The sequence below is a fragment of the Anastrepha ludens genome, chromosome 5 (genome assembly GCF_028408465.1).
Source record: "Anastrepha ludens isolate Willacy chromosome 5, idAnaLude1.1, whole genome shotgun sequence".
Classification (NCBI taxonomy): domain Eukaryota; kingdom Metazoa; phylum Arthropoda; class Insecta; order Diptera; family Tephritidae; genus Anastrepha; species Anastrepha ludens.
The window spans coordinates 117,380,065-117,394,414 of record NC_071501.1 but is presented as its reverse complement, the minus strand read 5'-3'; the positions used below and the strand labels follow the sequence as shown (position 1 = coordinate 117,394,414).

Here is a 14,350-nt window from a genome sequence, read left to right as displayed (position 1 = left end):
CGTTCACCACCAAACCCATTCGCTTTGCCTCTTTATCCAGTTTGGAGAAGGCAGAACTAGCAGCGCGGTTGTTAAGGCCGATGATGTCGATATCATCGGCATACGCCATCAATTGTACGCTCTTATAAAATATTGTGCCTGAGCGACTAACTTCTGCGGGTCGTACGATGCTCTTCAACATCAGGTTAAAGAAGTCACACGACGCGAGTCACCCTGAGAAACCTCGTTTGGTATCAAACAGCTCGGAGAGGTCCTTCCCAATTCTGACGGCTGCTGGTGTTGAGCAACGTCATCTTGCATAGCCGTATTAGTTTTGCGAGGATACCAAATTCAGACATCGCGGCATAGAGATAACTCCTCTTCGTGCTGTCGAATGCAGCTTTGAAGTCGACGAAAAGATGGTGTGTCGACTCTCCTTTCATGGGTATTTTCCATGATTTGGCGTATTGCGAGTATGTCGATGGTAGACTTTCCAGGTCTAAAGCCACACTGATAAGGTCCAATCAGTTGGTTGATGGTGGCTTTAGCCTTTCACACAATACGCTCGCTGGAACCTTATCCCGACAATCCCGTCGTCAACGATTGGGGTATCGGGATCTTCACATTCTCTGTGACATGCGCTCTGTCACTGTGTTCGACCAGAATCACCTATGCGATTATCGTGCCAATCAAGAAGAAGATATATACAGTCACTCACAGTTTCTTCGATACAAAGACGATTTTTTGCAATGTGTTTTATTTTTCATAAAAATTTAATCTGCGGCGGGAATTCTCTATATGTTTTTTTGTTTACAATGAAATGTGTGAGCACTTTTATCTTTTTTATGTTGATAAATGAAATTAAAAAAAAAAATACTGCATACCCTGTTTTTCCATTTTCACAAAATATTATGAAACAGTATACAAAAAATCGTATCTGCATCAAATAAGCTGCGAGTGACTGTTGGTTTGAACGAATGTACATTGTGGCATTGAATATTTATGGCAAATATTCGCTTAAAATCATTAAAACCAAATACTACAATTAAAACAATAACAAACATAGTCAATATGTATTTATTTTTAAACATAAAGCTGCCCCGATCTGATTGATACGACATACATATGCACGAGTATATATGTATTTATTTAAAACTTCACTTAAAATGCTTCCATTTGGAATATAACGGTACTTGTCCATATAATACATATTTTTCTATTTAAAATATCTGTTTTGGTAATTATAATTTTTACTTAATTTTTTTTTAATTTTTTTTTTTTTTTGTTTTCTGTAGTTTTTCTCTGCACATGGATTTGATTAAAAACTACGAAAAATTATTGTTTTCCTGTCAACATTTACAATTACATATTTAATACGAGTAAATTATTTACCTATGAATACATATGCAATACATAGTGGTTGTTTTTGTTGTACGCCGCTCATTTAAATACACTTACATAATACATACGGATGAGTAAATAGTTACAAACTTTTTTCCTTTTTCTTTTTTGGCAAAAATTTTCCATTAAAAGCTAAATACAATACAGAGTAAATACATGAGGGTAATTATTATTGTTGTTGTTGTTAAATATTAAGGAACATTTAAGTTTTTGTCTAAAATATATGTAGGACATACATACGAGTATATAGACAAATTATATTATTTATTGGGTGAATGACTTAAATTAAACATTTACTACTAAGAATGAACGATAAATACATCTTTGTGAGCATACATCCGATAGGAACTGATTTTGTAGAGTAATTTTTGAGTGGACGAAAGCTTTTATGTTAGATATATTAAACATTTATGTTTAGATATATTAAACATTTACAAGAAATCTTAGTTCAAGAAAAAAAATCATTAGAATTAATTGATACAAAATTTAGGACTAAAAGCTCCCAAATTTTAGATGAAAGCTTAAATAGTATTGTAACTTAACAAAATTAAAAAGGAGTTTCAACAAAGAAACAAATTTATTTGAGTTTATAATGATAAGACTTTAGAATTTACTAACAAACATTTGAGGAGTAAAAGCTTCCAGATTTTAAATGAATGCGTAAACAGTATTTATAAAAGCCAACTTAACACACTAAAAGCTTGAACTTTCAGTAATGAAAAAATCGAATTCATAAAGTTCAAGCTTAATAGTAAAAGCTCCTAAATTTTAAATGAAAGCCTGAACAGTAACTTAGCACATTTAATAAGCTTGCACTTTCAATGAGGAAAAAATTCAATGAAATTTTTAAAGATATAACTTTATAGCAAAAGCTCTCAAATTTGACATGAAAGCTTGAACAGTAACTTAACGCATTTAAAAAGCTTGAAGCTTCGTTATCGTAACAGTATCGGTATCTCGTTTGAAACCAATCTATTCTATCTTTGCTACTACTACTATCCACGCTACAGAACATTCAGTACAACTGAGAAAATGAAAGTTGTGTCAAAGTATTTTTACTATTAAGCCAATAGCCGCCAAATTCCGCGTGAAAGTGTAAAGAGTATTTACGAAAGCTATCCTCAGGCATTCAAAGAGGTTATAGCTATAATTTCGTAATAAGTTTAAAAAACTAGTTCCGCTCAAGCTCAAGTTTCGTTGCTATAGAAAAACTTTGAACAGCTTTTATACTACTTGCGGAAGTATATGTAAAATTAACAAGCTCGAAACTCCGGCTATTATAGTGGGAAATTTGAAAAACAAATTATATTAAAAGCTCGCAAATTTTAAACAAAAGCTTTAAAAGTGTTTACAAAAGCTTAAATACTACATCTGAATAGTTTGAAATTTAAATTTTTCATGGAATTTAATACGTTCATTGTTCTTTGAATGATAGCTTTAAAGAAGGTCTCATATATCTAATGCCATGTCTTTGAAGAATATCTCATATAACCTCAAAATAGCTCAACATAATTTGAAGACATGAAAGCGTGAGTTATTTCTACAAAGCTTTTCATTCAGAAGAGATGCTTCAAGCTAGACACGTTCAGAGAAAATCATATAAGAATCCATATAATCTTACATTTCCCATGAAAGTTTGTATAGGGACTAAAAAAATTGAGTAACTGCATCTGAAAATGGCGAAATTTCTATACAACATCTGGCAGAATGATTAAAGCTCTCCTAATTGTGTAGGTTGTTGTTAAAGAAACTGTTTTAAATCCAAAATATTTTTTTTTACATATAAAAATTGGAAGCTGCGCCTCACTCTTTCTCGAAAACGTTTCAGTAAGGCTTAGATAATGCATTTTGCGAGCATTTCACTACAAAATAAAAGTATGGAATTCATTAAGTGGAAAAAATAAATAAATATGCGCTCAAGCTTTCATATTAAAGCTCACAATGTATCTAAAATTGCACATTTAATACACTCACAGAGCTTTAAAATTCAGTTCTGCTGCAAATTTCAAAAGTTAAGTTAATTGCTTGAAAATGTAAGAAATAAGTTGAAATTCCCTGAACAAATTTAAGTAAAGTTTAAAAAGTGAAAGCTAAACCTAATCTAAAATATTACTCTTCCTGCAATCTCCCACTTTTTAGAATAAATATAAATTCGAAAGCTCTTCTTTATTTTATTTTAAGAATTTTATTTAGGAATGCGCGAATATACGCCAAGTTTCTGCGAATATTTGTGAGCCTCTAGCGCAACTTTCATTAAAACTATGTTTGTTATAATAAAACTTTCACTATGTCGCTGTATTTGTAGTACTAAACTACTCTATTCCAATTAGGCGCTCATTGGCGCACTTTCAGACTATGAATGCTTACCGAGACTTTCACTCAACTTACATGCTTTGTAGCACACAACTTTTAAAAGTAAGAATAAAGCTTGTGGGCTCCACGCAAAGCATTCGAAATGTGAAATGTTTGCCTAGGAAGTAATTCTTAAACTTATTAGGTATATAAATTTACTAATATACATTTTCTATTTTCATTGCAAAAATATAATTTAAAAAAAATTAAAGCTTTTCTTTATTAAACTATAATCTGAATATGGATAATTTTAAAGTGAACAACTACTAATGAGTTCTTCTGATAAACATTTTTTCATACTTTTTTAACACCCAATGGAAATCCCAATTCATATGTTTTCGCTCTCTCACTCTCTGCATAAAAATTTTGTTCAAGTGTCCTCATTAAATTTTATTCATTTATTCAAACTCCTCTACTAACTTCAGTTTACTTTATATTTTTGTTGCATTTTAGCAACGCTTCATTTACTTTAAATTGTGTTTAGTTTTTCTTGCCACTTCCTCTCCACTCCTACCTGGGACCTTCTGTATTTATCAAATCCACTTTTTTTATTTCTTTACCCTCAACGGCTTCTCTTCACTCGACTTTTTATGGTCTTTATAGTTTATTTTTTAATCTAATAATATCGCCCATTATCATAGGTGCCACGTGAGCCATATTTTCGTGACGTCTCCAGTCCGTCCATGCCATTCAATTTATTCAACCAGGAAGCGCGTTGTGCCAGTGTGTTGCCATTGGCCTCGTTTGGTGGACGTTGCTCCTCATTGCTGGACTCCAAGATCTGTGTGAAAAGAGAAAAAATATATTTATGTGTATAAGTGAAAGCCTTTTTTTCGGGGATTTTGAAAATATGCTATAAGTCACTAAAACGTAAGTGAAAAGGTTAGTGATGTGTTTGTAGATATGAGCAACAATTCGCAATGTTACCTAATGAGGAAATCAATAACAAGGGTTATGGCGAAGTCGAAGTGTTAATAACTTCCCATATCCATTACAGTCGGCACGCAGAATTTAAAAACTTAAGCGACCTAAGAAGAGCTACGAAGAACTACCAATGAAGAGCTAAATCCGTGATTTCACATCTCTGAGAATTTACTTGAGTTACTTTGAATTTCTGTAGGTTGAACGAATTCACAAGTAGAATAACATCAACGTAGAACTCTCTACAATAAGAGTTTTATAATTTAATAAAAATAAAGATGAAAATTACTTTCTAGCCGTTATACTGAACTTAATATTCAAGCAGGACTACACACTTCTCCCAACTAACCTCTCTGAAATGAGCTTCTATTGCTGTATCATCATTACTCTCATGAAATTGTAAATTTTCTTTTGCCCAGCGCAATGCAGCTGATGAATCGTCATAGGCTTCGAAAGCTCTTCAACTGTTTACGTGCATCTTAAATCGTGTGCTGTTTATTAGGATACTTAATGTTGTGAGAAACCAGAAAGCAGGATAAAGCGCGACGATATGCTCTGCGGCAGTAGTTAATAGACTGGTTTAAAAAATTCACATATCTTTAATTTCCTATATGACACTACTTCAATACCTCAAAAGTGTTACTTAAGAATGTTGACCAACCACAAGTGGGCGGAATACACGACATTCAAAAAACTTCCACGGACATTAATCAGCGCAGCTTCTTATCACACCAAGATGAATCTAACAAAGAAGTTTTTGATTAACAATATGCTTACACATGAAGGTCAAGATCTAGTTCTGACCTAATGTAGTACCGTAAGAAAATACCAAACGGAAATGGAACTGGCTGGGCCACACACTACGCCGACCCAAAAACGACGTCACCAGAACTGTAGTTGAATAGAACCAGCAGGTCAGCCGCCACAGAGGATGACCGTCTGACCATTAGAAAAGCATTCTTCAGACGAAGATGGAAAAGACGAACAAAACACGGAGGGAATTTAAGATACTAGCAGAAAATCAGGACCAGTAGAAAGAACTTGTGGAGGTCCTATGTTCAATACAGGAATACAATGATCAAATATATAAAGGGTGGTTAAATTTTAAGGGCCGATGTTGAATGTGAACCACACCTAAACGTCAAGTTTTTTTCTGCATTTCATTTGACATTTTTCAATTTAAGACTAATTTAATTTGAACCACGGAAAGATACATAGTCGAGCAACGCGTTAAAGTTATTCAGGCTTATTATGAAAACGGGCGTTCAAATCAAAATGCATATCGCGCACTTCATCTTCAGTGATGAGGCACATTTTCACCTCAGTGGATTCGTCAATAAGCAGAATTGCCGCATTTGGGCGAATGATAATCCAAGAGTGATTGTCGAAAAACCAATGCACCCACAAAGAGTAACTGTTTGGTGCGGTTTATGGGCCGGCGGCATCATTGGGCCGTATTTTTTTCCAAAATGAGACCGGTCAGGCACTTACTGTGAATAGTGTTCCCGAATTGGAAGATATGGATGTGGACGATATGTGGTTTCAACAGGACTGTGCCACTTGTCACACAGCTAACGAAACAATGGCTCTTTTGCGCGAAAAATTTGATGGCCGAATAATCTCACGTCGCGGCGATGTCAATTGGCCGCCAAGATCATGTGATTTGACACCGTTGGACTTCTTTTTTTTGGAGTTATTTGAAAGAAAAGGTGTACGTTGATAAGCCAGCAACAATTCAAGAGCTAAAGGATGAGATAATTCGACACATTAACGGCATAGAACCCCAATTATGCCGCAGCGTCATCGAAAATTTGGACCATCGGATGGAGGTGTGCCGCCGAGGCCGCAGCGGCCGTTTTGCCGATACTTTATTTCATGCGTAATTGAGCCATACCAATATTATCATAATAAGGAGAAGGGACAATAATTTTTTAAAACAATTGTATTTTATTCAAAATCAACACCGGCCCTTGAAACTTAACCACATTTTGTATGAAGTAGTACCTCCATTGTAGAGATGTTAGAACAAAAAAATTGGCGAAGTAAAAAGAATGAGAGCAAGAATATAAGTACATCAGTTGCGTGCAACCAGTGACTAGTTAAAAGTTATGAATGTCAAATCGTCGCATGCTGACAACAAATTTTGCGCTGCTGCCAGAAAATGAGATGCTCCCAAAAGTAAAGTAACTGAGGAATATGCGCTGAGGTGACTTCCCTTATCACAATCCATGCAGCAGCAGAAATGGACTCACATGGACTCACTCAATGGACAGATAAGTGAAGTAAATAAATAAGAATTAGAAAAAAGAGAAATCAGATGCATGCGAACAGTGACTAGTTGAGATTACGAATGTCAAATCGTCGCGTGCTGATAATAAAACTGTGTTGATACGATTAAGACCCCAACCACTGTTCGAAGGTCACACACGATCAGAAAAACTATGCAACTCTGGTAGTCAACTAAAGCCGCAATTTGCTGAAATTATTTTGATATCGAGGCTTCGATAGTGAACTTAGTCTTCCACTTAATTTAAGCAGACTTTAGGAAAGTGGGCCAGTCTTTCCTTTCACCAACCTATTTGCTGGTTGGTTATTTCTAACTTGGTTATTCCCAAGCAGTACACAACAAATCCTAAATCAGCTAGCCCACTGAATAGCTTCAGAACTAAAGCGTTAGTAAAGCTATTAGATTATAATTCTCTGAACTAAGTCGTTAATTTTTGTCCTTGTTTACTCCGCTCGACTATAAATCTACTATGTCATCTATTTTTTTCCTGCAATTTCTACCAAACTGTTCATTGAGGATCTCCCCAGCATTCTATATCGTAGAACACCCAGACTTGGGCACCCACATAGATATCTGTCTAGAATCTTCTTTATTACAGCTTCTACATCTATCGCTATACGGCTACCCCATCTTCCTAGCATCGTCTCCGATGGGCCAATGATCGGTTATTGTTGACCTAATTCTGAAGATGTCTATTCTTGGCTTTCTTAAAAGCTCGTCAGTTCTGGACTTGTTGTAACATTGACACGTTTCCTTTGCTATCTTGCAGGTATAAGTGTTAACAGCCAGCTGGAATTGTAAAAATATCTTCCTTCTCTGATACCACTTCGGATACTCTAGATACTATTGCCAGCTCCTACCATGTTCCTATATCAAAGAGATAAATTTTGCATTGTCAAGACGTAAACTGGCTTAAATCTTCTGCAAAATCCTTCCTAAACAACCCAAGAGCCGTTGTTGGTGCTGTCGTTATATCAACATGAATATTCGCCATAAATGCTGTTGAGTGAGGCTCGTTGGTCGGATTATTCTGATAACGTTGAACCTGCTACCTCTGGGACGATCCAAGATCCATCTAATCGGATGCTGCAAAATCGAACCTTTTCCGCAATACTCGTACATTAGCATTGTTATGAAGACCCGAGAAATGCATCCTGAGAGGACTTTAATGATCAATTTCCCACTCCTCCTTAGTGCAGAAAAATGCACGATGACCGCATTCTTGGAGTGTTCGAGAGAACATTTCGGAGGTGTTGTCGGTGGCGGAACTACGAGTTGTACTAACTCTAACTTCAGTGAATAAATATCCTACTGCTCGGCTAGCGACGCGGAAGCGAAAGGCAGCTGCTGCGTTAGAAATTTCAGGCGGGAATGGATTTGCATTGAATTGGTGTTTCTAGATAATTGGCAACGGTTAGCAGAAAAAACAACTGACGCGCTTCATTGAACTGGACCAAAACTGCTTAAGCGGCTATTGCGCCCATCAATAAGAAGAAACGCATTTCAAATGAAGGCAGTGCCCCCCACATGCAAGGCGGGAAAAGATTTAATATTTAGTATGAAATATTTGCAACCATTCGTCAGTGGCTGCGATAGCAACAACAACTCTGTAAATACCTTCAATACATTGTGGCCATGCAACAACAACAATTCATTTAAACCACACGAAGTATTCGTAAGTATGAAGAAAGAGAAGTAGAAAGAGATGAAGGCGGAGTGGAAGAAAGCATCTCGTCTGAGCGCGGATTGTGTGGGAAGTTTGCCGATTTTCCAGCATCCATGAGTGTGTATGTTTGCATGAATATTTATGTGTAAATGCTTTTGTATTATCTGTGTATGTGTGTGTGCCTACTACTGCATCTGCAGCACTGAATGTGTTAATGTGATAATGGCAACATTGTTAATAGAGTTTGGTGTGTATTTGGGTAAGCGCCAATTGGAGCTGTAGTCATGTGGCTCAGAGAATTGCGATAGATGTTGCAAGCAAACAACAGGGATGTAGCAACAACAATAAAACTAGCATTTTCGCAGCTATGGCACAGCATAATATCAGTGAGCGCCCTGCAAGTGTTGTTGCAGTTGTTGGCTGCTGGCTGCTGGTGCTGCTCGTAGTTAAGTGCCAAAAATGCGATATCATCTCGCCGTCTAATCTTTAGTTGTCGTTGCTTCCACGGTTACTACGCGTTTTATCCACATTTGCTTTCATCTCATATTTGCTGCTGTTCAAACGCGCTTGTTGTTGATGGTGTCACTTTTGCAGGCACTGCAAAGTTACGCTGACGCGATAATAACAAATTAACTTTAACAAATGAATTGTTGTTAATTAAAATGTGGCAACCATTATATTGGGCTGAAACTGCGGCTGTTGCTACTGGAGTGTAGCAGGTTTTCGCGTGTGGAAAGCAACGGAGCACAGCAGGGTGCCAGTTGACTATTTTCCTGCATATTTCACTCCTCTTCTCATGCCTGCCGTTTTTTACTACTTTGTTGTTGTTGTGTTTTTTTTTCTTTTGCTCTGCTTTTCTTAGTGGCTTACCCACAACCTACTTATTAACTTGGCTGAATTCGTCTGCCTTGCCATCATTTAGCTGTCATTTTTTTTCGGATAATTTTGGTAAACAGACACCTTGACGCCAATTGTTGACGCCTTCACATCGCCTAAAATAACAGCTGCAAAACACCTGCTGTTGTGGGTTATACAATGCTACTCCAGGAATGCTACACACCTACGCACCTACATACATTCGTATATTCCTTGGAAATTTGTTGCTCTTGCTTTCGCTTGAATATTAGTTGTGGCTTATTACACAGTGAAACAAATTGAAAAAATTGTGTAGTACCTGGGGTCGCATAGTAATTTTTCCATAGATTGTGGAAAATAAAAAGTAATATTTGTTTTATATTAAAATTTTGTATCAGTAGTGTGCCCCAGGACCGCTACTTTGACCAAAACGAATTAGTTTATACAAGTCCTATTGACTGACACTACTACCATTAAATCTATTGCATCAGGTTCTATTTAACCTATTGTAGATGTTCTTTGCCTCAGGCAGGGAATTGATTGAAAGCCAAATTCACTCAGTAAATTTTCCTTGCGGAAAAATTTTAAAATATCAGCAACAGGAACATTCTTGCTTTCATCCATTTGATATTTTCTCCTTGCCAAGACAATACAGCTCTACAAGATATGCTCTGTCTCATTCCCAATATTTTGGGGCAGGTTAGGATAAATGGCTGGCCACGCGACAGGCCCACTTGGACATCAAAATTCGCTCAGTGTGAATTTTCGAGAAATGCAATAGTGAATTGTTAGAAGACCTGTTATTTTCCTGACATCTACTCTACGCATAAGCAATTCCCTATTGTAGGTAAAAAGTCATATACGCCTTTTGGCTCAACGAAGCTCTTCTGCGACTGCCCAATGCGTAATTCTTTGAGTCGCTATTTATTTTTTCAACATTTAACTTTTGCCCAGTTGATATCACAGTACGGTTCTGGACTATGCAAGTTCATTAGCAATTTCATTACCGTTTATTCCAGAGTGACCCGGAATCCAGCAAAGTACAATTTTATATGCGGCACCCAGTTGATGAAGATCTCTAAGCCATTCGTACACTAGTTTCGATTGCACAGAATGTGAAGCTGGTGCATTTAATGCCTCTTGACTGTCCGAGTATACAACTATGGGTACACTCTTTTCGCCCGTCATATTCTTGCACAAATTGAAATCCCATTGGTTCGGACATTTTAGAGTTTGGTGCATAGATCCCCGCTCCGCGTCCTTTATTTGTTCCCGAACCGCCTGTGAACCATTAAAAGCGTCTAGAATCGACTTTAGGTCCTACCAGTTCCACATTCATCGCGTCGAAGTGTTTACTAATCAGTAATTTTTTTTTTATTGATTTCATATCAACTTAAAGTTTGCAATTCTCATTTTAAACGAAAGCCTGAGATATTATGGCAAAAACCATTCCAAACACTATCAGTTCTCATAACCCTTCAACTGACATTTGACCAAACGTTTAAAAAAAGTGGACATGCAGAAAAACAAAAATATTTTTAAAAATAATTTTTACAACTGAATATCTTGAAAACGATTAAGTTTTGGGCAACATGCCATATAACCGAATTAACCATAAATGACTTGGAAAATAATGATCTCCAGTACCTTTTTAGCTTAGTACTATAGTACCATTTTATCAGTATTATTTTTTTTTTCCTAGTTCACTCCGTTCGAGAGCATAGGGCCTCAAAAAAACTCTTCCATCGTACTCGGTTCTAAGCTGTTGCTTACACGCCGTCCCATATAATATCGGCATCTGCTAGTTCCCGCAACATCGACCTTCGCCAAGTGCTTTTTTGGCCGACCTCAACCTCTGCTCTTTTGTGAGTTCTAGTCCAGGGCTATTCTCGTGATACTATCTCTGGCGGTTTTCTACGCATGTGACCTACAGGTACCCTGTATCCATCGCCACTTTCTGCGTTTGATTTGCCATAGGATGGGTTCCGCATTCGTTGATCTTCACAGCTCGTCTTGGCTAATGGTGCTCGGCCAAAATATTCCACAGATGATGCGGAGACATTGGTAGACGGAAGATTGTAGCATCTGTGTGATAGTGTAAGAGGCCAGCTATGTTTCATTTTTATACAACAATGCTGTTTTCACACATGAGCTGAATATTCGCAGTTTAGAGTGCCTGGAGATTTGCGAGCTCGTTCATACTGTATGCATTCGCTCGAATGCCGCTCTTGGTTTGTTAAGCCTGCAGTTGACACCAAGGTAATGGAAGCTTTCGACAAATTCCACAGGGTACCTGACAACTATTATATGTCCTGCTCATAATAAAGCTGACTCTCATAGTTTTGGTCTTGGCGATGTTAACCTTCAGTCCGACAGCGCGTGCCAGCGTGACTAGTCTGTCCATCTTCGTTTTCATGTCAGAGAGTTTGTGAGAGAGGAGGCGAATGTCATCTGCGAAGTCCAGATTCTCAAGATGTCTGATGAAACTCCAAACGATGCCTCTTTTGTGCAGGGACGATTGGCTCATGACGTCGTCTAGGACAATGGCGAAGAGAAGGTGTGACGCCGAATAACCTTGCCTTACGCCTGCTTTTGGTGGTGAATGGGTCGCTGATATTGCCACTGTATAGCACAGCCAGTTCGGAGTTCTCGTAAAGAACGCTGATGAGACGAATTATCTTAGCGGAAACTCCCTTTCTGCTCAACACCAGCCACATTTCGTCTCGTTTGATTGTGGCAAATGCCTTCTTAAAGGGGGGAGCCTGGTTTATAAGATCAAAAAAATCAATTCTTTTTTTTTCGTTTTAAGCGATTCTTAATATATTTCAGTACATTCACACAAAGTTACAGAGCCTAATTCTCAATATTTCCGTAGATACAAAGCCAAAGGTAGGCGAGCGTTAGGTAGTTACGCTATGACCGGACAGCTATAGTACAAACTTTATCTTCTTTTCTCGACTTTTCATTTTTATGATTTCTTTGAATTGGCGCACATGAATGAAAAAAAACTAATGAACCTTTCGAAATGAATCATAGCTTGTTCCTTTCAGTATTAAATTCTCTTCTATTTGAACTAAACAAAATAGCTAAAAAAAAATTTTCAAGATTTTTATACCAAGTTGAAGTGAATTTTTTTTTTATAGAAAGGCATATTTTTCTTTAAAACCTCCAAAAAGTTGAAATTTCGGAATTTCTCTCAGTTTTCTTAGTTCACCTAGAATTAAAATATCGTGATAATTAGAAATCCATTTGAATTTTTTGCTTTAGATAATAATTACGAGCTGTATCTTGTACGCCAGCGTTGCAGCGCCCTGCTAATTTCTATGTTAAACATTTTTTTCAACTTATTTTAACCAGTACAAAAATTTGTTATACTTTTTAAATGTTCATTAAAAGATAGAAAAAACTTTGCAGTGCTAAATTAATTTTTTCCTTAAAAAACAAAAATCGCAAAGAGATGCAATTTTTAGACCTCATAAACCAGGCTCTCCCCTAAAGTCAACGAACAGCAAGTATCTACTTATACGACAGGGAGCGCCACTCAACTGATTGTTCCACTAAGACGCGAAGAGCGTTGCATTAGTTAATGCAGCTTCGGTGAGGGCGAAATACAGCTTGCTCGTCTCTTAAGGAGCGTTCGATATTAGCATTACTAAATGGTGTTATTCATACATAAGCTTTTAACATTTGTACAGTTTTTCTTAGAGAACAAAAACTATTCAACGGATTTTCAATTTCTAGCGGCAGGCTAATCACCTATCCTGGCAGAAATCAAAATATGTAAATTAACGAAACCAACGCAAGATTGAGTCTTGTCGGGGCCCTTTGCTCCCAAGAGGAGTGAATAAGGAAAAAAAATAGTTCAAAATAAAGGTTAAACCATAAGCAAAATATCGAGTACCTAAAATTGTTTAAATTTCTTATATCATTTTTGCCATAATACCTTGAAATTTTAAAAGGTCGAGCCAAGGAGCACCAGGAGATTTGGTGGCCCCTAAAACATTCAGGCTAAAACGACCTGCTCACGCAATGGAACTCTGACATCAAATTTCCTTCCAAACGAAACTGTGGGTGTCAGGTCGTCTTTAGGTGCCAAAAACAGTGGATACTGCTCAGATAGCAACTTAAAGATTTCTCTGTGTCCCGAAGTTCCAGAAACCATATTTATGGAGTCTGCACATTGCTTTTATTGCTTCCTGTTGTATCTTAAAATCCAGGGGGAGCAAACCAAGCATAGCATTTAGGGCATCACCAGAGGTTGTACTCATGGCACCCGTGATGCATAAACACACACTTCTTTGCAGCCTGTATAGTTCCCGGATTGTGGACTTAACCATAATACCTTAGAATTTTATATAAAATGAGAACTGTAAATTTCGAGTTTGATACACCAAAAAAAATTACTGATATAAATATTTGATAAAATATGTGATATCTTCTGCTCCATACACTGCCAGAAAAATATATCGAGAGCCCAGTTATTATACATTCTTTTCTTTCATTTTCATTTTGTTGCACTGTGCAATAAGTCGTCATTTTGACACTTTAATTTGACTACCTTAAAATTAATTTTTGTATTATAGTTGTGTGATATTTTTTGCCTAAGCAACACGTGCTCGGTTATGCATTAGACCAAGTATGCGTATTTGTATGTCCGCGTGTACACCTTTCATGTTGTCCTACTTCAGCTCTGCTCCGGCACTTATTTAATTTTAGTTAGGATTTTACCTCTCACTTCACTTAAATATTTATTATCGCACTGGGGCCATCTTGGCCCGTTTAATTTAATTTCCTCATTTTAGCGGGTCACTTTTGGTATTTGCCTGCACATATACATACATAGCTATATTGGAACATACATATGTACATATGGAAATAGGTAGATAAGT

At 36.9% G+C, this 14,350-nt stretch overlaps 1 protein-coding gene across 1 annotated transcript in view; it reads right to left on the bottom strand.

Moving 5' to 3' along the window:
• Nucleotides 1-1,105: 1,105 nt before the first annotated feature.
• The window catches only part of LOC128863948 (uncharacterized), a 71,364-nt gene continuing 58,119 nt past the window's right edge, over nucleotides 1,106-14,350 (bottom strand). The window contains exon 3 of the mRNA XM_054103381.1: nucleotides 1,106-4,513. Within this exon, the coding sequence (XP_053959356.1) occupies nucleotides 4,349-4,513 (165 nt within the window). The 3' untranslated portion in view covers nucleotides 1,106-4,348. The remainder of the gene's footprint in view (nucleotides 4,514-14,350) is intronic.